The 23,816-nt window shown below is 32.8% G+C and overlaps 1 protein-coding gene across 2 annotated transcripts in view; it reads left to right on the top strand.

The window, feature by feature from the left end:
• Positions 1-2,829: 2,829 nt before the first annotated feature.
• Positions 2,830-23,816, top strand: part of LOC131155103 (nodulin homeobox) — an 89,387-nt gene continuing 68,400 nt past the window's right edge. The window contains exons 1-2 of one of the 2 annotated variants that reach the window (XM_058108031.1): positions 2,830-3,020; positions 5,508-5,559. In XM_058108031.1, coding sequence (XP_057964014.1) covers positions 5,518-5,559 — 42 coding nt within the window. In that variant the 5' untranslated portion in view covers positions 2,830-3,020; positions 5,508-5,517. The remainder of the gene's footprint in view (positions 3,021-5,507; positions 5,560-23,816) is intronic. The other variant, XM_058108030.1, reaches the window with a different exon arrangement.

Genomic DNA, 23,816 nt, shown 5'->3' with positions numbered 1-23,816 from the left:
ATTATACTATATTATAATATAAGCATGCAAATCTTAAGGGTCTGTTTAGTTGTGGAAATAATTTTTTTTTTATTTTAGTGTTTAAAAAATTACAAAAAAAGTTAGCTAATTTTTCATTTTTACAACGCTTTTATGAAATAAATGAACAACAATAAATAATTTTGACAACAATTTAGCGGTGAGAATTATTTTATTTTTCACTTCTAATTTTTCAACTTGTTAAAAAAATGGATCATGTTTTCCAATTTTTCAAATTTATGTAAAAGGTTTGAATTTTTTTAACAACTTTTTTAGATCTGAACTCTTACTTTACATATGAGAACGCGGAATTTGTATCTTAGATTTAGTTTGTATTAATTATATACAAAGTTTATTATAAATCCACACAAATAAATGTAAACTTCAAATATTACCTCATACAAAATTTGAAAAACTAAAAAACAAGTTATTTTTATAGTGATTATTTTAAAAATCTAAAAAAATAAAAAATTATTTTGCATATTTAAAAAACTTTTTATTTCCTATTTTTTAATACGAATTTTGAAAATTAAAAAATAAATTAAAATTCTTATAATTATTTAAAAACTAAAAATTAAAATACAAAAAATACTTTTCACAGCTAAACTCACCTCAAGCATCTCTCAAATACTCTTTAAAAACCTGCAAATTTAAAATGTTTTGATAATTATTTGAGTTGTAAATATGTTCCTCATAACTAGGGGTGAGCATTCAATTAGTTTGGACAATTTCATTAATTAACCAAAAAAAATTAGTTAAGAAATTTTCAAAAATGAATTGACTGAATTAGTCTTATTAAATAACCATGACCCGATCGAACTAAATTTTTAATTAATTTGGTTAACCAAATTTAACTCAACTAGATTGCATACTCTTCCTTTCAAACCTTTTCCAAATCTACTTTGAGAGTTTTGATTTTGAGGTTAAGAGATGAGATTAGTGATTTGTGATCACAATAGCAAGCAGGGGAAGAGGGAGCCAGTTGATGGTCGATGGGTGAGGAACTAAGGATCAATTGATCGAAGGCTAAGCGCTGAGAGGCGACAACCACAACAAGGGCAAGATGACTCGGGCGGGGGCTAGGGCAACTTAGGTGAGGGCTTAGGTGACGGCAAGGGTGAGGCGACTCAGGTGAGGGCTTGAGCGACGACAAGGGGCCAAGGTGCGAGGCGACTCAAACTCTCAAAGTCGAATGGTGCACATGGAAGTTTGGAGTGTGGAGTGTGGACTATGAAACCAAGCAGGGCTGGCCTAACCATTAGGTGGCTAAGGTGTTCGCCTAGGGCCCCAAAAATTTTGAGCTCCCAAATTTTTTTTAATATAATAATATATTTTTGGGGTTCCAAATATTTTTTAATTAAATAATGTTAGCATTATTTATTATGCTCTTTTCCCATACATTAACTTTTCAACTAACAAATAAATGAAATTGTATTTTAAAATCTAAAATAAATACAATTTAATTATTTTTTTTTAAGTCTCATTGACTTCCCAACTAACAACTTTATTATATTTCTAACTATCTATTACTTTCATCTCTTTCTTTTAACCTCTCTAAAAAAATCTTTCTATCTCTCACACTCTCTCACTCTCATCTCTCAGTCTCTATGATTTTTGCTCCGGTACTTGTGTTCATCATTTTCGAGCCTCCGATTCTCTGTAATTTTCATCAACCTTAATTTTGATTTCAATGTTTATTCATTATTTTTCTATTATTTTTACTCTGAATTTTTTTTTTCTATTTTTTCTTAGATTTTGGAAGCTTTGAGGCTACAACGTTATATTCGGCAAGAATCCAATATCTCTAAAGCATCGCTCGCCGATCGATTTGCAATAATAATAATTTCAATATATTATTTCTATAGATTTATTAAATTTATTTTTATTTGTTTACATAATTTGTTAATTTATACTTAGTGTTAATTTTGAAATTTAATTATGTTAACAAGAAAATATGAATCTGGATATGAAAAACGAAGAAATTAAAAAAAATAGAAGAATTAGTGTCATCTCAAAAGGGAGCTCTTGATAAATTTATTTTTAGTTCTAAACAAAATATAAATGAGTAAGATGAAAATCCTCCAAGAAATGAGTAATCAATTCTAGAGATGGAATTAGAATATAATAATAATAATAATAATAATAATAATAATAGTGATAAAGATAACATTGATTAGTGATTTTGCATTTTAAAAAGTTAAAAAAAAATAATTTTAAATAAAAATAAAAATAAAACAAAATATTAAGGGTCCTTAATTAAATCATTCGTTTAGGGTGCCATATTGTGAAGAGCCGGCCTGAAACCAAGAGGCTGGAAATTGGAATGGAACCTAAAATCTAAATGATAACTTGTTAGAATATATAAATTATATATGACTTTTAATTATTATTATATAATTTGGATAACGAAAGTTAAATATATTTCAAATCGAATAAAAAAATAAAAATTAATTTTTAACTAAAATTAAAATCGAACCAATTCAAATCGAATTATATTTTAACTGAATTGAATCCATCGAATTGACTCGATTGATTTGGCTAATACGATTTTGACCGAATTGTGTTCACCCCACTCATAACCTGTCAAGCGCTACTAATTTTGGTTTGAAACCAAAATTGATTACCCAACTGAGTTGTCCCCAACTCGGCTATGTCCGGTGGCTCGGTATGCGGCGTCGGATCCACGAAGTAAACGACAACGAATCCGGGGTTAGGAGGTGAATCCGGGTCATGAACAGCGGGTCGACCCGAATGAAGGCGGTTCGGGGTCAGGAACTCGAAAGAAAGATGTAGGCCATGTACGCAGTATGCACCGCTGGGCATAAATGTGGCAACAGCCAAACTATAACGTAAGAGGTTTTTTCAGCGATCAATCAATACACCACCTTCTCGATTCCCAGTTGGACGTCTACTTTTCAAGGTGTATAACTGCAAACACACTCTTCTTCCCCAAAATTTCGCGCTCAAATTTCTTGTTCCAATCTCATTTACACACTCCACAGGTCATCTCTCTACTCTCTTCTACTTGCGTTCTACTTGTGTTTGTGTGTGCGCGTGTGTGTTTTTTTTTAAATTAATTTTTGATGTATACTTTTGCTGTTTTTGTCCTTTTAGCCATGCGTCTCTGACAGTGATGGTTGAAGTTATCTACATTCCTTAAGTTTCAATGCTTAATTCACATGGCTTGTCATAAATCTAGGGTTTCTCGACGTGGGTTTGGAATATTTAAGCGTATCTTGTTTGAATATAGACTGTTTTATTATTTGCATTACTCGTCAAAAAATTATAAAAGAAGGAAATGTTTTGTTATATGCAGTAATATTGGTATTGATTGTTGAAGAGAATTATCCATTTTATTTATTCGTCTTTCGCTCTCTTACACTCAAGTAAATCTTGATTTCAACTACTTGAGTTCAGGAATATGAGTCCTTCTTTGCCATTTTTCTTTCTGGAGTAACATCTTGTGTTGAATTCTTACCTTGCGTTTGGGAGCACTGCGTAGGATTTGTTCAGGGGTTGTGCTTTCTTATTGTGCCAACCCTCATTCGATTGCGCCTTCCAATGCTGTTTTGGCATATTCAGTTCGAATCACTCCTACTTGGAGCATTCATTGGTTTATAACTTTACATTATATGTGTTCAGGCCATCTTAACTGCTTTACTATTTTTCTAAACAAAATAAACCAAAATTTCCCTCAATTCTTCCCTTTTGGTGCCATCTTTAATTTTTCCCATATATGGTAATTTCTTATGAGGGCAAGCTTGACCCAGTGGTAGCAGTGTTAAAAAGGTAATAGGTGGTATTGTCTGCACTTTCTTATCTTATATTTTCTCACTCTCACACACAAATTGAAACATTGAAATAAATTGGAAATAAACTGCACCTCAACAATTATGCAGTATGAAAGGCTATCTTTCTGTCTTTTCGTTTCTATATTAAATAAAAGGTATATAGTTGAACTTCAAGTACTGCTAGGGGTTTTTAAATATTTGAAATCATATTATCTTGCATAACAAAAGTAAATAGTTTTTTATTTATTATACTGATTTCTTTTGAAGTGTTGATCATTTATTTGTCCACTAGTCATATCATTGTTTTAAAAATTGAATGTGTAAAGTGAGGTGTTTTAACCCTCATAAGCCTTAAGGCATTGAGGCACATGCCTTTTGAGAATTATATTTTAAGATAAAAATTTGTAAATAAATTACATATATTTTTTAAAAATAAAGAAAAAATAAGAAAATGAAAATAAGATCTAAGAAAAATCAAATACGATTTGTAAGCTAGTTGTTGGCTTTTGAAAAATGCTAACTTGAATTTGTTAAGTAAATCATACGGAGAGATAGCTATAACGTTACAGAGTTCATCCTCAAACTATTTTCATGATCTAAGATGCAACTCTCAATTATTTTTGAAAGGCTGAGGTCAAGAGTTTAGAAATCGAATCATATTATGACATTTCTTTCATATTAACATATAGTTAAATTTTCTAGCCAAATCTAACTCGAGATTAATACACCCAAAATACGTAAACCTCAACTAAGAAAGGGCAAAAGGTGTGCCTTTTGTACAAATGTGTAAGCGACTAAGCCTCAAGGATTTTTAGGCATGCTCGTCTTGAGGTGAGCCTCAATTGAGCCTTTTAAACATTGAATTATATGATGGTGCAAACATGTATATATATATATATATATATATATATATATATATATATATATTTTAACTGTAAGAGTGTGAAAATCCAAATTCACCATTTAGTTGTTGAAAATTTGGGTTCAATGATTATTGCATACTCTGCTGGTTGCGAATACTAGACATCAAATGCCATATACAGAAAATGGGCCCAATATTTGCAATGTTTACTGCACCCTGACTTGACCATAGTTACATGAAGTGGGAGTGTGCAGAGGTGGAGGGAAGGGGGAGATGTAAAAGGGCCAAAGTTTACAAGCATCTAGGTAAATTATATTTGATATTGACATACACACACACACAAAACAAAAATATCAAATAGCATGTAATATTTTTAAGAAGATGTGCAACTCCAACATGTAAAATAATATAATATGCATCTTAGTGTTTTCACATAGCAATGACTAAGAAATTGCAAAATTACTTTTTAGCTTCTTTATGTGTAACCAAAAATAATAAACTCAGGCATATGGCCTCAAAGTATTTGAGGCTTATAATGATAGGATCACAAGAATGAGATTTTGTTGTAGTTGGAGCTAGGTTCTGTGTAAGAAGAACCAAATTCGAGTTTCTGAGATGGATGTCACCTAGTAAGAAGAATCCTGTTGCTAAGCATTTGGCAATTGGGATGTGCTTTTAATACATTTTTCTTGAGATGAATAAAAGCTTTTTTGAGTATTGATAGTTTTAAGAATTTGTTAATGCTCTACTTTTGGTTTGTTCATGCTCTACATACATGCTTCTAATTTTCTCTATTTGTTTGTCATCTTCATTCAAAGTTATTTTCTTGTCTTTAGATTCTCAAGGATGAGGCAACTTAAGGAAGAACCATCATGCAGCACTGACCAAGTAACTATTATCTCAAATAATTCTATTTACTTTCTGAATCTGTTCTGTCGTTGGCTTATAGATAACTTAGATTTTGGACCATTTCTTATTCTTTAGTAGATATTAAATGTTAGCTAGGGCTACACCACTGGCTACGATTTGGGTTGGTTTGGTTTTTAACATAAGGGGTGTCAAATCTTGGTTTGAGTTTATTTGGGGCAGCTTGAGCTATTAGTTTGACTTCACCATACCCCCATCTGTGAAGTTTAGTCTTAATCAATATGCCTTAGGCAATCACACTTTTGTTTGGATCAAAGGAGGCAACTATTGCATCTCTATAAGGTCTTTGTGGAAGGTGATACATAGCTTAGTGATGAAGCATACATGAATGATGTGCGTGTGCAGTGTAGAGATAGATTTCTTTTGAAAATACAAGGACACTGTTCCAACTTTGCGTTAAAGATTTGAATGAGTATAATTTTTGAAAATTGAGAGGGAGAGAGCTAATTTATTCAATATATCACTAGATGACTAGAAATTTAAAATGTTGAAATTTGAAAAAAGAAGCATCAAACCAACATTTAATACTGGGGGGGGGGGGGGTGTTGACTTTAAATTTATCACTTAAAAGTACATTATTGGTCTGTGATTCATCTTCTAGTTTTGAACTTATGCTTCTGGGAATTTGATGGCATCAATTAAATTCTTCCTTTTAATTTTTCCATTATTATTAATTGTTAGAGAAGGAAGACTCATTGTGGTCCGCCCCTCCCTGGATCTCGCATACGTGGGAGCTTTGTGCACTGGGCTGCCCTTTCTTTGGTTAGAGGAGGAAGACAATGTGTGGAGAGAGTTGCAGAGGAGATGAAATATTTAAAATTTGAATTCTAAAGAAATAATATTCACTAAACTCAGGAAATTTATGGTGAATGTGGAGTCTTCACAATTGGATTATTGGAAACTATATTGTTGTTGAATATTTTATGCTGCAGTTACAATAACACGTGGGTAAATTCCTCCATAGTTTAGTGGATAAATTCGTTGATAATTTTACTTTAATATCACTTCTTATTCACTTACTGTGGTACTGTGAAGAGTTTTGAGTAATATATATATATATATATATTTTATGTAGCTAACAAAAATAAGAGGTGCTGTTTCTTTTATGTATGTCAAATTGTTGGAAGAAGCTCCAAACATTATGTGAACATTGCTGCTCCTCACTTAATATCATGAGGTTGTGTATTTAAAGGTCAATGTCTTAGCTGATAGAAGTGATTCGATTCTAGGGAGTTTGATTTGGGTGTTGCTGCTATGTAATCCTTCTTGCTGTTTGCTGTGTTTTTTTTTTTCCCGGGTGCATGTGTGTGTGCGTTTTGTGTGTATGTTTTGTTGTCCTCTATGATCTCTTTTCTATGAGAATTTTCTTGAGGAATTTATATTGTTCTAGAATAATTTTTTTTTTTTTCCGTTTTCTGATATATTTTGAAAAATTTATGATTTTTCTTTCTGAATAAGAATTCTACCATTAGCATGATTATTGGGATGATCTTAATCAACTTAAATATCATATGGCTAGAACCTACAAAACGTGCAAGAAGCAAACATCTAGCACACATAAGAAAACATATGAGATCTTAACATGGTTTGGCCCCTCCTAAATATCCTGAAACCGGAGATACTGGAGGACAGATTTGAGTGGATGCTGTTGCCAGAAAGTTATCTTTCCTAGTTGGGAAAAATGCTATCAAGTCAAAGGGGATGCTATCAAATGAAAGGGGTACTGAGTTTCCGTGACTTGCACTTAAGCAATCCAATGGAGAAAATGATTTGCAAGCACTTTATTCACTCTCAAAAAAAATCCCCATACTCAAACTCACAACTCATGCATGCTCACTGTAAGGATTGACACACATGAACCACACTGCTCTTGCACAACCTCCATGGGAGTTGATAGACATGGAGGCTGCCTTAATTATGCACTTGCAGTTTAATGTCATGTTGGAGTGTTGGACTGATGCAGGATCTTCCACAAACAGCTTTATTGTAGTGGAGTTGAGGCTTATATTTGTTCGAATTTTGGATAAGCGTGACCAAAATTGAGTTAGTCAATGTATTTGTTAGAAAAATAGGCTTGTTGCGAGTTGAAGCTTGATTTCAGTGATTTATTGTGCTGGCAGCAAGCTGTAGGAAACATAGGAGAACTACAGTATAAGAAGAAATAGATAGGCTAGGCAGTCACACCTAGTTAAGAATTCACGCTTTATAGAAGGCAATAACATCATCTAAGATGGCACAAAGCTGGAAAATTTGACTTGGCTCATTTTTTTATTGCTTCTAAAGAGACCCATAGATCCCTTTTTATAGAGATCTTATCCTTAGTGACCAAGTGAACTTGATGATTTTTAATGTGTTAAAATTATTGTTTTGCCCTAGGCTATGAAATTGACACACATTAAATTTATATGTGCCCAATTATGAATTTGTTGTTTATTGTCTTATTTTTGCACTCTTGTATGAGATTAATATAGCAGCATGGTCCCAGGATTGGCCATGGGACATGTGGGGGGAGGGGTTTTTTGTACCACTAAAATGTTTTATACAGTCTTGGCTTGGTGTCTTGAATATGGTTTGTTAAGCTAGTGTTGATCTCTAGTCTTTTCCTATGTTGCTCAAGTGTTTGCCACATGTCTGTTTTTATTCTCTCAGCCTAACCATGGTTCACCACTCTTCTTATTGATTGAGATGTGAGTTCTCCATGGAGGATTTGGTGGGAATCTTTTGACACTAAAGAAATCTCTCTCTCTCTCTCCCCCTGAAATCGCCCTAAATTCTATGTTCTCATTAGCTCGGGGAATCCTTTAACCCTTTCATTGCCACTATTCTCACTTGAGCTTCTTACGGACTGCAGAGTTCCCGCTCGATGTCCTATATAGAGCATCAATTACTTGTTTACAATGCAAACTCTACTCCCTTAGAGGGGTGGAGAGGGCTTGTCTTTCACTGGGGGGTAGAATCACTCTTATTTGTGCTTCTTTCGCTAATATTCCTATTTATTTTCTATCCCTTTTCAAAATTTCCTCTAGGTTGCTGGGAAGTTGGAGAAGGTTATGTGAGATTCCGTTTGATTGGGTATTGGTGAGAATAAGAGGGACCATTTAGTTAGTTGGGATGGATGTGGTTAAGAAGCCCAAGTCAGAGGGGGTTTAGGGCTTGGGGATGGGATTTCTAAAAACATATCCTTAACAGGGAGTGGTTATGGTGGCTTCTCTTAGAATGTATTTCCATATGGTACAAGGTAATAAAGAGTAAATATGAAATACATAATAATAGATGGGATTCCAAAGGGAGTGGTAATGCCACTCATGTGAGTCCTTGGAAGTTTGTTTCCCATGTTGCTAGTCTTTTCTTTTTTCTCACTCATTTTGAAGTTGGTATTGGGGATAAAATTCAATTCTTGTAGGACTTTTGGGTTGGTGTGTTTTTGTTGGAGCCGTTAGTGCTTCATCTATTTAGACTTACCATTGTTCGCAATGCACCAATTTCAGCCTTTTATTCTTTTGAGGGGGGCTCTCTGTATTGATATTTTCATTTCTTTAGAAGTCTCAATAAAAGAGAGAGGTTGGTGAGTTAACACTTTCACTGGGTGTGCTGGATTCTTTCTTGCAAAATTTGCGTGGGGATACAAGGCTTTGGACTGGGGACACTTTAGGGTCTTTCTCTTCAAAATCTTTCTTTTTCCAATCTCATAAAATGTACAAATCCTAGCTCTTTCCTCTTACATAAAGCTGTTTGGAAAGCACATATTCCTTTTAAAATCCAAGCCTTCATTTGGACATTAATTCTTAACAAGATCAGCACAAATGATATGCTACAAAGCCCACTGTGGAATCAGGCCTAGAATGGAATCGCATTCCTGCGTTCGATTTGCGGAACCAAGGGCGAAATTGTGTTCAGGTCGGAATACGATTCCTATGAATGGGGGAATCCTGATTCTAGTCCAGGAGGGCTGGAATCAATCTTCATTTTATGGAATCAGACTCATTTTATAATAAAAAATATTCTGAAAACAGCAACAAGTACTAAAAATACTTTGTTGTTATTACTATTATAATAAAATAATAACAGCTAATAATAATTGCAATAACAATAATATTTATTATTGTACAAATAATAATAACAAGAGGAACAATATTAATGGTAAAAAAGCCAAATAATAATTATAACTTTAAGGATAATACTTATTATAAAAATAATAAAAAATAATAACAACCAATAATAATTACAATAAAATAATATTTATAATTTTAAAATAATAATAGCTATAAGAACAATGATAATAAAAAAAGAGAAAAATAATTTTTGAGGATAATAATTATTATAAAAATAATAAAAAATAGCAATAACAACATTACAAAAAATAATAATTACATTAATAATAATCATTATTATGAAAAAAATAGTAAAGTAATAGTTAAACAAAAATAAAAATAGATAATAATATTAATTATTATTATTATTATTATAAAAAAAGTGACAAATAATAATTACAATAACAATAATAAAAACTAATAATTCTATTTAATAATAATCACTATTATGAAAATAATAAAAAATAATAATCAAACAAAAATACCAACAAATAATAATTTAATTATTATTATTATAAAAAATAACAACTAATAATAATTACAATAACAATAATAACAAGAAGAAAAATAATAATAAAAAATGCAATAATAATAATAATAATAATAATAATTTTAAGGACAATGATTACTATAAAAGCAGTAAAAAATAATAGTAACAACTAATTACAATGGCAATAATATTTATTACTATAAAAATAATAATAAAAAAATAAAAAAATAATAATAAAAAGGAAAAATAATAATATTTGTTATTTTAAGGATAATAATTAGTATAAAAACAAAAAAAAATAATAAAACCAATATAAAATAATATTAACTATAATAAAAATAGTAATACAAGATTTAATAATTATGTATTAGCAGTTTTTATAAAAAAATAACTTCTTTTTCATTCCACTATATAAGCCTTTGAAGAACCCCAAATGTTGGAAAGAAATTGAAACTGGATTCCCACAGCCATTCCATATCACTAACCAAATGCGGTAATTGCATTTTGAACATGGTTTTAAATCGCGGTAGCGGGTAGCGTAACGTAACGGTAACAGGTGTAACGGGAAGCAGGAGAAGCGGATGTTACATAACGGGAAGCGGGTGTAACGGTCGTGAATTTTTTTGAAGCACGCACAACCTTGTGCATATTAGCGTACTTGCATATTTTAAGCTTTTGGCCATTCTTAGAAAGGGTTTTAGTGTATTTTGGACCCTTTAGTTTGAGTAACTAAGTTATTTGGTAAGGGCAACAAGTTTACATTTGTTTTAAACCATCATTGATAGAAAATTACGTGTGTGCACGTATTTATACTTCTCATTGTTCTTATCTGTGATAAATTCTTATGTGTGATAAATGAATTAATAAAATAAAATACATTATACACTCCATTAATCTATTAGACACATAAGACATACGAATAATATAAATATAAAATAGCTAGAAAAGAAAGAAGGTTGAAGTTGAAAAATAAAGAACATAAATATCACATTACTAATATTAATAAAAAAAAAAAAAAATTTAATAAGTTAGTATTTTGAAATTGTTAATTAATGCATCTATTGTGAGTATTTAAAGAAAAAGTAAATTTTGTATCGTTGTCATCCTCATTATAATCTTTTCCCCCTCTTGCCACTTGGAATATTGAGAATGATATATGAAAGAGAGAGAAAAAGTGAGAAGAAAAAGTAAAAAATAAAATATTTTTTTGGTGTAACAGTCCTGTAGCGGTTACGTAATGGCCGTAGCAGCCTTTACGTAACGGTCGCGGTCCGTAACGGCCGCTACGGCCGTGATTTTTCTTCCCACCGATTTCGCGGTGTGTAACGGTATCGGTAACCCAAAAAACCTTTACGTAACGGCGTTACGTAACGGTCGCGGCCTTTATTTAAAACCATGATTTTGAAAGCAATTCCATTCCTCTCTTATTTCCTTTCCTGCTTCAATTCCATTCATCAGATCAAAATTGTATGCTGTGCAATGAGTCTAATGAGACTATTAGTCATTTGTTCATTCATTGTAAGGTAGCAAGATGCATCTAGAACAATTTGTTTTTGTACTTTGGTGTGGTTTGGGTGGCTGCAGCTACAGTTTAGGATTTTTTGAAGGTGAATTTTGGCGTTTTGGGAAGGAGAGAGAGGATATTTTCGGACTGTGTTGTTTTTACACTTTTGTAGTCACTTTGGCTGGAGAGGAATGCTAGGTTTAAAGATCAAAAGACTTCTTCAAGTTTGCTTTGGGAAAAAGTTGTTTTTCTTGCTTCTTTTTGAGCTCATTCTTTTGGGGTTTTTAGGGGGTCTTTTGCTGTCCGATATTCAAAGGGTTTGGAGGACAGCTTCAACATAATTTGTTTCTTTTATGTTTTCTTTTTTCTTGGGGGGATTTCTTATCCTCATTTCCAAGGTCTTAAATTTCAATTTCGACTAAAATTTTGAGGCTACAAAAATATGAGAATTTTAATATCAATGTCAATTTCGATTTTGATTTTTAAAAATGATGTCGTGGAATTCTTTTATCAAAGTTTAGAAAATGTCAATAAACAAAAAATGCAAGATTTAGAACTAAAGTACTATAAATAAAATACATAAATGAGATGTTTGTGGAGGTGCAATAATTGTGATATAGTAATAAGTAAACTTATTAAACATATTCAACTAAAGTAAATGAATTCATTAATTAGTTAAATATTATTTACCATACAAATGCTGACCCCACCTAGCGGGACTTAAGGCTTGATTTGTTGTTGTTGTTTATTTATTATATAAATACCAATAATTTAAATATAATTGACCGAATAAAATTTTGTAGCTAGTTATGCAATTTTGGAAGTATGTAAGCTATCATTCATATCCTTGTTGCAAGAATCTTTAATTTCAATAAAAAAATAAGATTAATTAAGAGATAAATTCTACTTCAATTTCAATTTTCAAAATTTAATTTCAAGGAAATTTTATTTTATAGTTAAAATTTCACTAAATTTCATTGAAATTTTGAGATTTTGATAAATTTTGGATGACTCGTGGAAATTTTTGGTGGAAATTTTGCAAGACAGAAATTGATTTCGATTTTTTAGGGTGGTGGAAAGCAACGACAATTTTGCATAAATTTAAGACCATGCTCATTTCATTGTACATATGTTTTTTTTTTAATAGACTTGTTTTACAAGAATCACTTTTTAGAGAAGGATGAGTTTAGAGTTATGATTGAGGGGCTGGATTGGTGTCCTAAAAAAAAAAAAGAAAAAGAAAAGAAAAGAAGGCCAGTCCGGTGCACAAAGGTCCTGCATATGCGGGGTCCGAGGAAGGGGCGGGCTTGGTGTCCTATATCAACTAATAAAGCTACTTGGCTGGAGAAACTTTTTGAGGACGAGGAGAATAAAAGCTTGATTTTTAAGATGGATAGAGAAAAGGCTCCTAGGCCAGATGGTTTTATTATGACTTTATTTTAAGATAGTTTGGAGACCTTGAAGGGAGACCTGCTCGAATTTTTTCTTGATTCATTTCACAATGGAGTGCTGGGGAGGAGTTTGAATTCCACTTTTATTACCTTGGTCCCCAAAAATATGTGGCAGTTAAAGTCAAGGACTTTAGACCTATTAGCTTGGTAATAGTCTCTATAAGATTTTGAATAAGGTGTTATCTAAGAGTTTGCCTACTGTTCTTGAGGACACTATCTCTCTTAGTCAAAGTGCCTTTCTAGGTAACAGGCAGATCCTAGATGTTGCTTTGATAGCTAATGAGGTGGTTGAAGATGCCATTTGTAGGTGAAAGTTGAGGTGTAGTCCCAAGAGGGGGGTGAATTGGGTTATAAAAATTTTCTTTTAATATCTTTTATGAATTCTTAACCTCTTGTTGATTTAACAATCACACAGCAAAATCTTATTTACTTATTCACTCCACAAACCAAAACATAACACAAGTAATGAAAAACTTAATCAACCAAATAACTAATCAACAACTTAAAGTAAACAACCAAAGATATCAAACCAAGATAAAGTATGCAGCTCTTCAGCACTTTTAGCTTTTGCAACCCTGTGAATGTATGAGTTTGTTTCAAGCCCTGTATTGAATGAAAATTTGTTTGCACTTCTCTTAATAAAGATTTCTGCAAACAATTAAACAACGTACTCCTTTTTTAGGTTTCCGCAAAAGTTTAATCAAAACGTACTTTCTTTTATTAAGAGTTTTTGTTTTTAATCTCAGTTTTGATCTCAGCTACCTGCACTTAGCATACACACAGCACAATGCATATAGATGCTGAAAATAAAGAGTAGGGAAAGAGAGACACCGAGATTTTTACGAGATTCGACTTATCCCTAGCCTACGTCCTCGCCTTGGGCCAATACCACCCAAGGATTCCACTAGAACACTCCTTTCCGGGCGGAGCAAACCATTACAAATTCCCTCTTTTAAAGGTAGAGATTCCTCTCCAAGCGATACCCCACGCTTGGTCAACGATCCAACAACCTAGAATCGTCAATACACTGCAAGAATATAAGAGATAATTTTTGCGTACAATAACACTCTCATAAAGAGCATATTAGTACAATTTCAAACACTATATATTTCAATATTTAAATATCAAAGTAAAATAAATTGAAGCTCAAGTAAGAATTCACCAAGTTCTTTCTCCAGATGAGAATTAGTAATAAGAACTCAGTAGTAGGATGATCAGCACTTTAGAAATTTAGCAAATCAGTATTGCAAGAAGTTGAGAGTAAGAGAGAGCTTTGATAGCAAGATGGCTTTCAGCTTATGAACAGATTTTTGAGTTTCTTGGTGTAATTTGATTTGCAAAATCATGTATTTATAGGCTTAGGAAAGTAATTTCGTGTTGTCCAAGATTACTTGGAGTGTTTTCCAAGTTTTTAGAAAATTTGGGGCTCAAGAAACCATTATTTGGATTTTAAAACATTTAAAAAAATTAACCGTTAATAGTGTTTAGTAGATTGAAGTATCGGGTTCAGTCTTCTGAAATACCTTAAAACATTGAAAATTTTAGTTTGGACACAGGGTCAGACGAATGAACTGAGGGTTCAGTCTTTTGAGGGTATATTGCCTGTTCTGTATTCTTTTAAGAAATTCTACAGTTGACTGAACTAATTTTTCAGTCTTCTGAAGAAATTCTTTAGTAGACTGAATGAAATCTTCAGTCTTCTGAAGTGACTTTTCAGTCTTTTGGCAGTGTACCTTAGTCATCTGGACAGACCATTTTCTGGTTTTGCATTTTAGTTTTCAAAAGTTCTTTTTGCTCTCTTGCTTTCATTACATATAAAACATTTTCCGGGGTTTGAAATACGGTCTTTAAGTCCATAATTACCCTAAAGAGCTTCAACATATTTCACAAGATATTTAGACATGAAGTACTTACATCAATGTTCTTAAAGCCTAAAACTCTAGTTTTCAAGTCTTCCATGATCTATTTTGCTCTATGTCCCTTTTGACTTGAGCTTGAGTTAGTTTTAAGTTTCCACATGCACTTTATTCATGTTGGTGTTGCTTGAGCTTCTTTTGGATCACTCTTCATATGAATGTGACTTTTTGAGTCATTGAGCTTTCCATTGCTTTTCTTTTGAACTTTGTTTTTCCTGAAACATCATCACTTAACCAACACATATTAAATCATCCTTTATTTGTTATCATCAAAATAAGATTGAAAAGCCATGTTAGACCAACAATCTCCATTTTTTATGATGACAAATAAGGAGCAAAGATGAGGGTTCCTTTGAAAAGGCTCCCCCTTACAATAAGCATTCCTTTTAATAATTTTGAAAAATGATAATAAAGTTCAAAGAAAATCTCAATTTAAGCATATGAACACCAAACACGTATATCAAGCATATGTACACACACAATCCATTATATTTCAACATAGCATCTGTAGTGTGCTTTTACTATTTTAACTTTCATTTTTAACAATCATATATGGTTCAACATATCATTCATTCATGAAATATGGTTCAACAATCCATATTTTGCTCAAAATGTATTAGTAGCGTTCACCAATATATCTTTGCTTACAATATTTTCTCCCCTTTTGACATCATTCAAAAAGAATCAAGGGGTAGAATCAAAAAGTCATAATATAAGCAAAAAAAAATCATTACAAGCATAGATAAGCAAGGAAATTTCAAGCAAAGCAACAAGCAAACCAGTTGTTTTACATCTTAATACATTAAAAAGTTCTAAAGTTTAACTATCAGCATCATCTTCCTCTTCAGATTCCTCATCGTCCTTCTCTTCCTTATTTCCTTCTTCTTCCTCATCTAATTCTGAATTCTTCCTAAACCACTTCCCTACTATGTAGTAATCCAAGTTCTCTTCTAATAGTTATAAATCTTTCTTCGTTGAGAGGTTTTGTAAAGATGTCCGCCCATTGATCATTGATATTAATAAATTCAAGTGATATATCCCCTTTTTGAACATGATCCCTTAGAAAATGGTGTCTTATATCAATATGTTTTGTTCTAGAATGTGATATAGGATTTTTGGATATATTTATAGCACTTGTCTTATCACACTTGATTGGAATTGTTGTATATTCTAAATTATAGTCATTTAGTTGTTGTTTCATGTATAGGGTTTGTGCACAACAACTTCTAGTAGCTACATACTTTGCTTCAGCTGTGGATAATGCTACGAAATTTTGTTTCTTGGAGAACCAAGAGACAAGAGACCGTCCTAGGAAGTGACAAGTCCCACTTGTACTTTTTCTATCGATTTTACAACTTGCATAGTCCGCATTTGAGTAACTAATCATTTCAAAACTAGTATCCTTACGATACCATAATCCTAGGTCTAGAGTTCCTACCAAGTATCTTTGTATTTTGTTAATAGCTATTTGATGAGATTCTTTGGGAGCGGATTGAAATCGAGCGCACATACAAACGCTAAACATTATGTCTGGTCTACTGGCAGTAAAATATAACAAGCTTCCTATCATGCCTCGATAATATTTCATATCTACGGGTTTTCCTTTTTCATCCTTATCAAGGCTTATTGAGGTACTCATGGGAGTTCCTATGGGCTTACTTCCTTCCATATCAAATTTCTTCAGCATGTCGTTTACATATTTAGATTGATTTATAAAAGTTCCATTTTTGGCTTGCTTAATTTGTAGTCCAAGGAAGTAGTTTAATTCTCCCATCATGCTCATTTCAAACTCATCTTGCATACATTTTGCAAATTCCTTACATAAGTTTTCATTTGTTGCACCAAATATGATGTCATCCACGTAGATTTGGATAATAAGCATGTCTTTCTTCTTAGTTTTGATAAAGAACGTACTGTCTGCTTTTCCTCTAGAAAATCCATTTTCTAATAGAAATCCTCTTAATCTTTCATACCTAGCCCTAGGGGCTTGTTTCAATCCACTTAAGGCTTTAGTCAATTTAAATACATGATCGGGATATTGAATATCTTCAAAGCCTGGTAGTTGTTTTACATATACTTCTTCATTTATCAAACCATTTAGGAAGACACTTTTTACATCCATTTGATATAATTTGAATTTGTTATGTGATGCATATGCTAACAACATTCTTATGGCTTCCATTCTAGTTACGGGAGGAAAAGTCTCATCATAGTCTATTCCTTCCTCTTGATTGTATCCTTGTGCAACAAGTCTTGCCTTATTTCTTACAACTATTCCACTTTCATCCTTTTTGTTCCTAAATACCCATTTTGTTCCTATTATTGAGTGGTCATGGGGTTTTGGAACTAGTTTCCATACTCTATTTCTTTCGAATTGATGTAGTTCTTCTTACATAGCTATTATCCATGAATCATCATTTAAAACTTCTTCAATATTTTTGGGTTCATCTTGAGATAAGAATGCATAGTGATTATATAGGTTTTTCAATGATGATCTAGTGGTTACTCCTCTAGTAGGTTCTCCTATTATTTGATCTTTGGGGTGATTTCTTACATATTTCCATTCCCTTGGCAATTCAGAATTTTCAATAGGATTTTCTTTTGGAGTTTCTTTATTATTCTCTTCTTTTTCTTTGACTTCTTCAATATCTAAATTTTCTAGTTTTTGTAACGAATCATCTTTCTCTTCAATTTGAATTGTTTTAGTATAAGGATTAGCTTCATCAAACGTTACATGGATTGATTCAATAATTGTGAGTGTTCTCTCATTGTTGATTCTATATGCTTTGCTATTTGCTGCATATCCTAGGAAAATACCCTCATCCGACTTAGCATCAGATTTCCTTAAGTCATTTTTGTCATTAAGCACAAAGCACTTACATCCAAATACATGAAAGTAAGCTATATTGGGTCTTCTTTCTTTCCATAATTCGTAGGGAGTTTTATTTAAACTTGATCTTATAGACACTCTATTTATCACATAACACGCAGTCCGCTTCAGCCCAAAAATATTTAGGTAATTTGTTTTCATTTAACATTGTCCTAGCCATTTCTTGAAGGGTTATATTCTTTCTTTCTACAACTCCATTTTGTAGTAGAGTTCTAGGTGTTGAAAAGTTATGTCTAATTCCATGTTCATTGCAGAATTTTTCAACGTCTTTATTATTGAATTCTCTTCCTTGATCACTTCTTATGTTCAAAATGCCATAACCTTTTTCGTTTTGAAGTCTTTTACATAAGTTTACTAACATATTGCATGCTTCATCTTTTAAGGCTAAGAAGAGTACCCAGGTAAACCTAGAGTAGTCATCAACGATGACGAAAGCATATTGCTTTCCTCCTAGACTTTGTGTCCTAGTTGGTTCAAACAAATCTAGGTGAATAAGCTCTAAGGGCCTGCTAGTGGAGATATGTTTCTTTTTCTTAAAGCTGGACTTGGTTTGTTTTCCTAATTGACAAGCATCACATATTTTATCTTGAATAAACTTTGTACTAGGAAGTCCTCTAACTAAGTTCTTTTTAGCTAACCTTGATAATAGATCCATACTAGCGTGTCCTAGTCTTTCATGCCATAACCAAGTAGCCTCATTCATAATTACTAAGCATGTAATATTTTGAGATTTCATCTTTTCAAAGTTTATGCAATATACATTATCAATTCTTTGAGCGGTGAAGAGAATATTATGTTTTTCTCTATTTTCAACAACACATTTATCTTTTTTAAATGTTACATTGAACCCTTTGTCACTTAATTGGCTTTTGCTTAAGAGATTATGTTTTAACCCTTCTACTAATAGCACATCATCAATAGTAAGGGAAGGTTCTTTACCTATCTTACTAATCCCAATGATTTTGCCCTTAGCATTGTCTCCAAAAGTGACGTATCCACCATCTTTTAGCATGAGTGTGGTGAATTTGGATCTATCTTTGGTCATGTGCATAAAACACCCGCTATCCAAGTACCATTTGTCTTTTGAAGGCAAATCTACAAGAAGGATTCAATGTGTTATTCTTAGGAATCCAAACTTTCTTAGACTTTATAGATTCATTTTTGTTTTCTTTAATTTTCCATACTTTCTTTACTTTTACACTCTTTCTTTTAAATGGACAATCAAATTTAATGTGTCCCTTTTTCTTACATAAAAAGCATGTAGTGTGTTGATATATGTTTTTTGAGGAAGTGCTTGCATAGTATGTTGATTCTTTGACAAAATATCCCATATAAAGACCCTTTTTCTTTTTGTTCTCAATTCCATTATAACCAATTCCTTCCTTGTCTAATGACATCTTTTGTTTACCAAGCAACTTTTCAAAGTTCTCTTTTCCTTTGTTGAAATTGTATATGATTTTCTCTTTGTCTTCAATTTTGTCTCTAAGGTCCTTTATTTATAAGTCTTTCTTACTTTGACCATTCTCTTGTAATTTGACTATCTCTTGAGATAAGTCATTTATCTTCTTCATAAGTTCATCAATATGTGATTCTTTTCTTTTTCAACTGATTTTAATGTGTCAACATGATTTTTGAATGATTCATTTTGTTCTTTTAAAGCAATGTTCCTTTTTTTGACTCTTACGAATATATTGTGTAAAGCAAAAAGTTTAGCTTGCATTTCTTTGTACGATGACATACTATCACTAGAATCACTACACGAACTATCACTTGATTCATTGGATGAATAGTAGGAATTTACCTCATCATTGTGCGCCATGAAGCATATGTTGGCCACTTCTTGATCACTTGATTTGTTCTCTGATTCACTTGAGCTGGTGTCATCCCAAGTAGCTTTCATCGCCTTCTTTTTCTTCTTTTTGGCCTTCTTTTTGAGCAGTGGACAATCGGGTTTAATATGTACTACCTTTTTACAATTGTAAAAAGTAGGAGGTTTTTTCTTGTTTTCCTTTTTACTAGATTCTTCTTTTTCAGATTTTGACCCTTTAAACTTTCTAGCAAACTTTTTGTTTCTTTTAAAGAATTTTCCAAACCTCTTAGTAATGAACGCTAGTTCTTCATCATCTAGGTCATTTGTATCTTCCTCTTCTTCACTTGAGCTTTCTTTTGCTGCCTTAAGGGCTATGGATTTTTTATTTTTGTTTTCAGCATTTCTTTCATTCATAGCCATCTCATAGGTGAGAAGAGATCCTATAAGTTCATCTAGAGAAGTATTCTTAAGGTTTCTTCCTTCCATAGTAGTTGTGGCTTTAGGTTCCCAAATGGGTGGAAGACCTCTTAAGGATTTCTCGAATCATTTCATAAGTTGAGTAATTCTTTCCTAAGGCATTAAGGGAGTTTATGATGTGAGTGAACCTAGTATACATACTTGTGATAGATTCATCCGGGTTCATTCTAAAAGCTTCATATTCACTAGTAAGCATGTCAATTCTATTATCTCTCATATCAATGGTGCATTCATAAGTTACTTCTAGTTTGTCCCATATTTCTTTTGCTGTTTTGCTAGCCATGACTCTATTGAATTCATTTATGTCAAGGGCACAATATAAAACATTAATAGCACTAGAGTTTACTTGTAACATCTTGTGATCAATTTCAGTCATGTCTTTTTCTTCCTTAGGTACTTCTCCATCTACTAGTTTTGTAGGAATTAAGTCACTGTGTGTGACAACCTTCCATGCTTTCCAATCCATGGTTTGAAGGTAGATTCTCGTTCTTTGTTTCCAAAATGTATAGTTGAGTCCACAAAAGATTGGAGGTCTGGTTGAGGATTGGCCCTCTCCAAAGGGAGCTACTCCTACGTGTGTCATCTAGATCTTTGTATAGCTTCTAATTAAGATTTGCTATAACCCTTCTCTAATACCAATTGAAAGTTGAGGTGTAGTCCTAGGGGGGGTGAATTGGGTTATAAAAATTTTCTTTTAATATATTTTATGAATTCTTAACCTCTTGTTGATTTAACAATCACACAGCAAAATCTTATTTGCTTATTCAATCCACAAACCAAAACACAACACAAGTAATGAAAAACTTAATCAACCAAATAACCAATCAACAACTTAAAGTAAACAACCAAAGATATTAAACCAAGATAAAGTATGCAACTCTTCCGCACTTTCAACTTTTGCAACGTTGTGAATGTATGAGTTTGTTTCAAGCCTTGTATTGAACGAAAATTTGTTTGCACTTCTCTTAATAAAGATTTCCACAAGCAATTAAACAACGTACTCCCTTTTTAGGTTTCCGCAAAAGTTTAATCAAAACGTACTTTCTTTTATTAAGAGTCTTTTTTTTTAATGTTAGTTTTGATCTCAGCTACCTGCACTTAGCATACACACAACACAATGTATATAGATGCTGAAAATAAAGAGTAGGGAAAGAGAGAGACCGAGATTTTTATGAGTTTCGGCTTATCCCCAGCCTACGTCCTTGCCTTGGGCCAATACCACCCAAGGATTTCACTAGAACACTCCTTTCCAGGTGAAGCAAACCGTTACAAATTCCCTCTTTTAAAGGTAGAGATCCCTCTCCAAGCGATACCCCACGCTTGGTCAACTATCCAACAACCTAGAATCGTCAATACACTGCAAGAATACAAGAGATAATTTCTGTGTACAATAACGCTCTCATAAAGAGCAGATTAGTACAATTTCAAACACTATATACTTCAATATTTAAATATTATAGTAAAATAAATTGAAGCTCAAGTAAGAATTCACCAAGTTCTCTCTCCAGATGAGAATTAGTAATAAGAACTTAGTAGTAGGATGATCAGCACCTCAGAAATTCAGTAAATCAGTGTTGCAAGAAGTTGAGAGTAAGAGAGAGCTTTGATAGCAAGATGGCTTTAAGCTTATGAACAGATTTTTGAGTTCCTTGGTGTAATTTGATTTGCAAAACCATGTATTTATAGGCATAGAAAAGTAATTACGTGTTGCCCAAGATTACTTGGAGTGTTTTCCAAGTTTTCAGAAAATTTGGGGCTCAAGAAACCATTATTTGGATTTTAAAACATTTAAAAAATTAGCCATTAATAGTGTTCAGTAGACTGAAGTGTCGGGTTCAGTCTTTTGAAGTACCTTAAAACACTGAAAATTTTAGTCTGGACACAAGGTCAGACGACTGAACTGAGGGTTCAGTCTTCTGAGGGTATACTGCTTGTTCTGTATTCCTTCAGGAAATTCTTCAGCAGACTGAACTAATTCTTCAGTCTTCAGAAATGACTCTTCAGTCTTCTGGCAGTGTACCTCAGTCGTTTGGACAAACCATTTTCTAGTTTTGCATTTTAGTTTTCAAAAGTTCTTTTTGCTCTCTTGCTTTCATTACGTATAAAACATTTTCCGGGGTTTGAAATACGGTCTCTAAGTCCATAATTACCCCTAAAGAGCTTCAACATATTTCACAAGATATTTAGACATGAAGTACTTACATCAATGTTCTTAAAGCCTAAAACTCTTGAAGTCTTCAAGTCTTCCATGATCTATTTTGCTTTATGTCCCTTTTGACTTGATCTTGAGTTAACTTTAAGTTTCCACATGCACTTTATTCATGTTGGTGTTGCTTGAGCTTCTTTTGGATCACTCTTCATATGAATGTGGCTTTTTGAGTCATTGAGCTTTTCATTGCTTTTCTTTTGAACTTTGTTTTTCCTGAAACATCACCACTTAACCGACACATATTAAATCATCCTTTATTTGTTATCATCATAATAAGATTGAAAAGCCATGTTAGACCAACAGTAGGAATAAGAGGAGCCTTGTGTTGAAATTGGATTTTGAGAACGCTTATGATAGGGTGAGCTGAACCTTCTTGGACAAGATTATGGTTAGAAAAGGTTTCAGCATGAGGTATAGGAAATGGATTAGATGGTGTCTATCTTCTATGGTCTTTTTTTGTCTTAGTAAACGGTGAGGCCAAGTCTTGGTTTCGTGCATCCAGGGGTCTAAGACAGGGAGATCCTCTTTCCTCCCTTTCTCTTTACTATCGTCGTTGATGTCTTGAGTAGGATGATTGAGAGAGAGGTAGATAAAGGTTTGGTGGAGGGCATTATGATTGGTTATGAGTTTGCATCATTTCTCATCTTTAGTTCACAGATGACATTATTCTCTTCCTATCAGATAACATAAGCTGTTTCTCTATTTTGTTGACTATCTTACTGGTGTTTGAGAAAGTGTTTGGGCTGAAAGTTAATTTCTCTAATAGTGGTCTAGTGGGTATTGGTATTAATGTGGATTCTTTTGCTATGCTAGGTGGTTGTTTCATTTTGACTTGGCCTATTTAGGTTTTTCCCTTGGTGGTAATCCCAACGCGGACTCTTTTTGAGACCTTGTTTTCGAGAGAGTGGCTAGGAGACTGGACGGGTGGATAGGAGCATTCTTCACTTTAGGGGGTCGTATTACCCTTATTCATGCGTTTCTATCTTCTATCCCTTTGAATTACTTTTTTGTTTTTAGAATCCCTGTGAGATTAGCGAGGAGGCTTGAGAAATTAACAAGGGATTTCTTATGATCTAGTAGGGAGAGGGTAGTAGAGATCATCTTGTAGGTTGGAAGACTATTTGTAGGCCTAAAAGGGAGGGAGGCTTGGGTCTTGGTGACTTGGTGTCCAAAAACATCTCTTTGGTGGGGAAATGGTTATGGTGCTTTCCTTTAGAACCTAATTCTCTTTGGCATAAGGTAATTTACAGTAAATTTGTACTGCTACAAAATGGGTGGGATGCTAAAGTGGGAGTTAACATTACTTATTTGGGTCCTTGGAAGTTTGTTTCTCAGATTTATGATTATTTCCTTCCTAAAGTGCATTATACAGTGGGTAAT

This window comes from Malania oleifera, chromosome 5, assembly GCF_029873635.1.
Source record: "Malania oleifera isolate guangnan ecotype guangnan chromosome 5, ASM2987363v1, whole genome shotgun sequence".
NCBI classification, from domain to species: domain Eukaryota; kingdom Viridiplantae; phylum Streptophyta; class Magnoliopsida; order Santalales; family Ximeniaceae; genus Malania; species Malania oleifera.
This window is presented reverse-complemented; position numbering and strand designations above follow the sequence as displayed.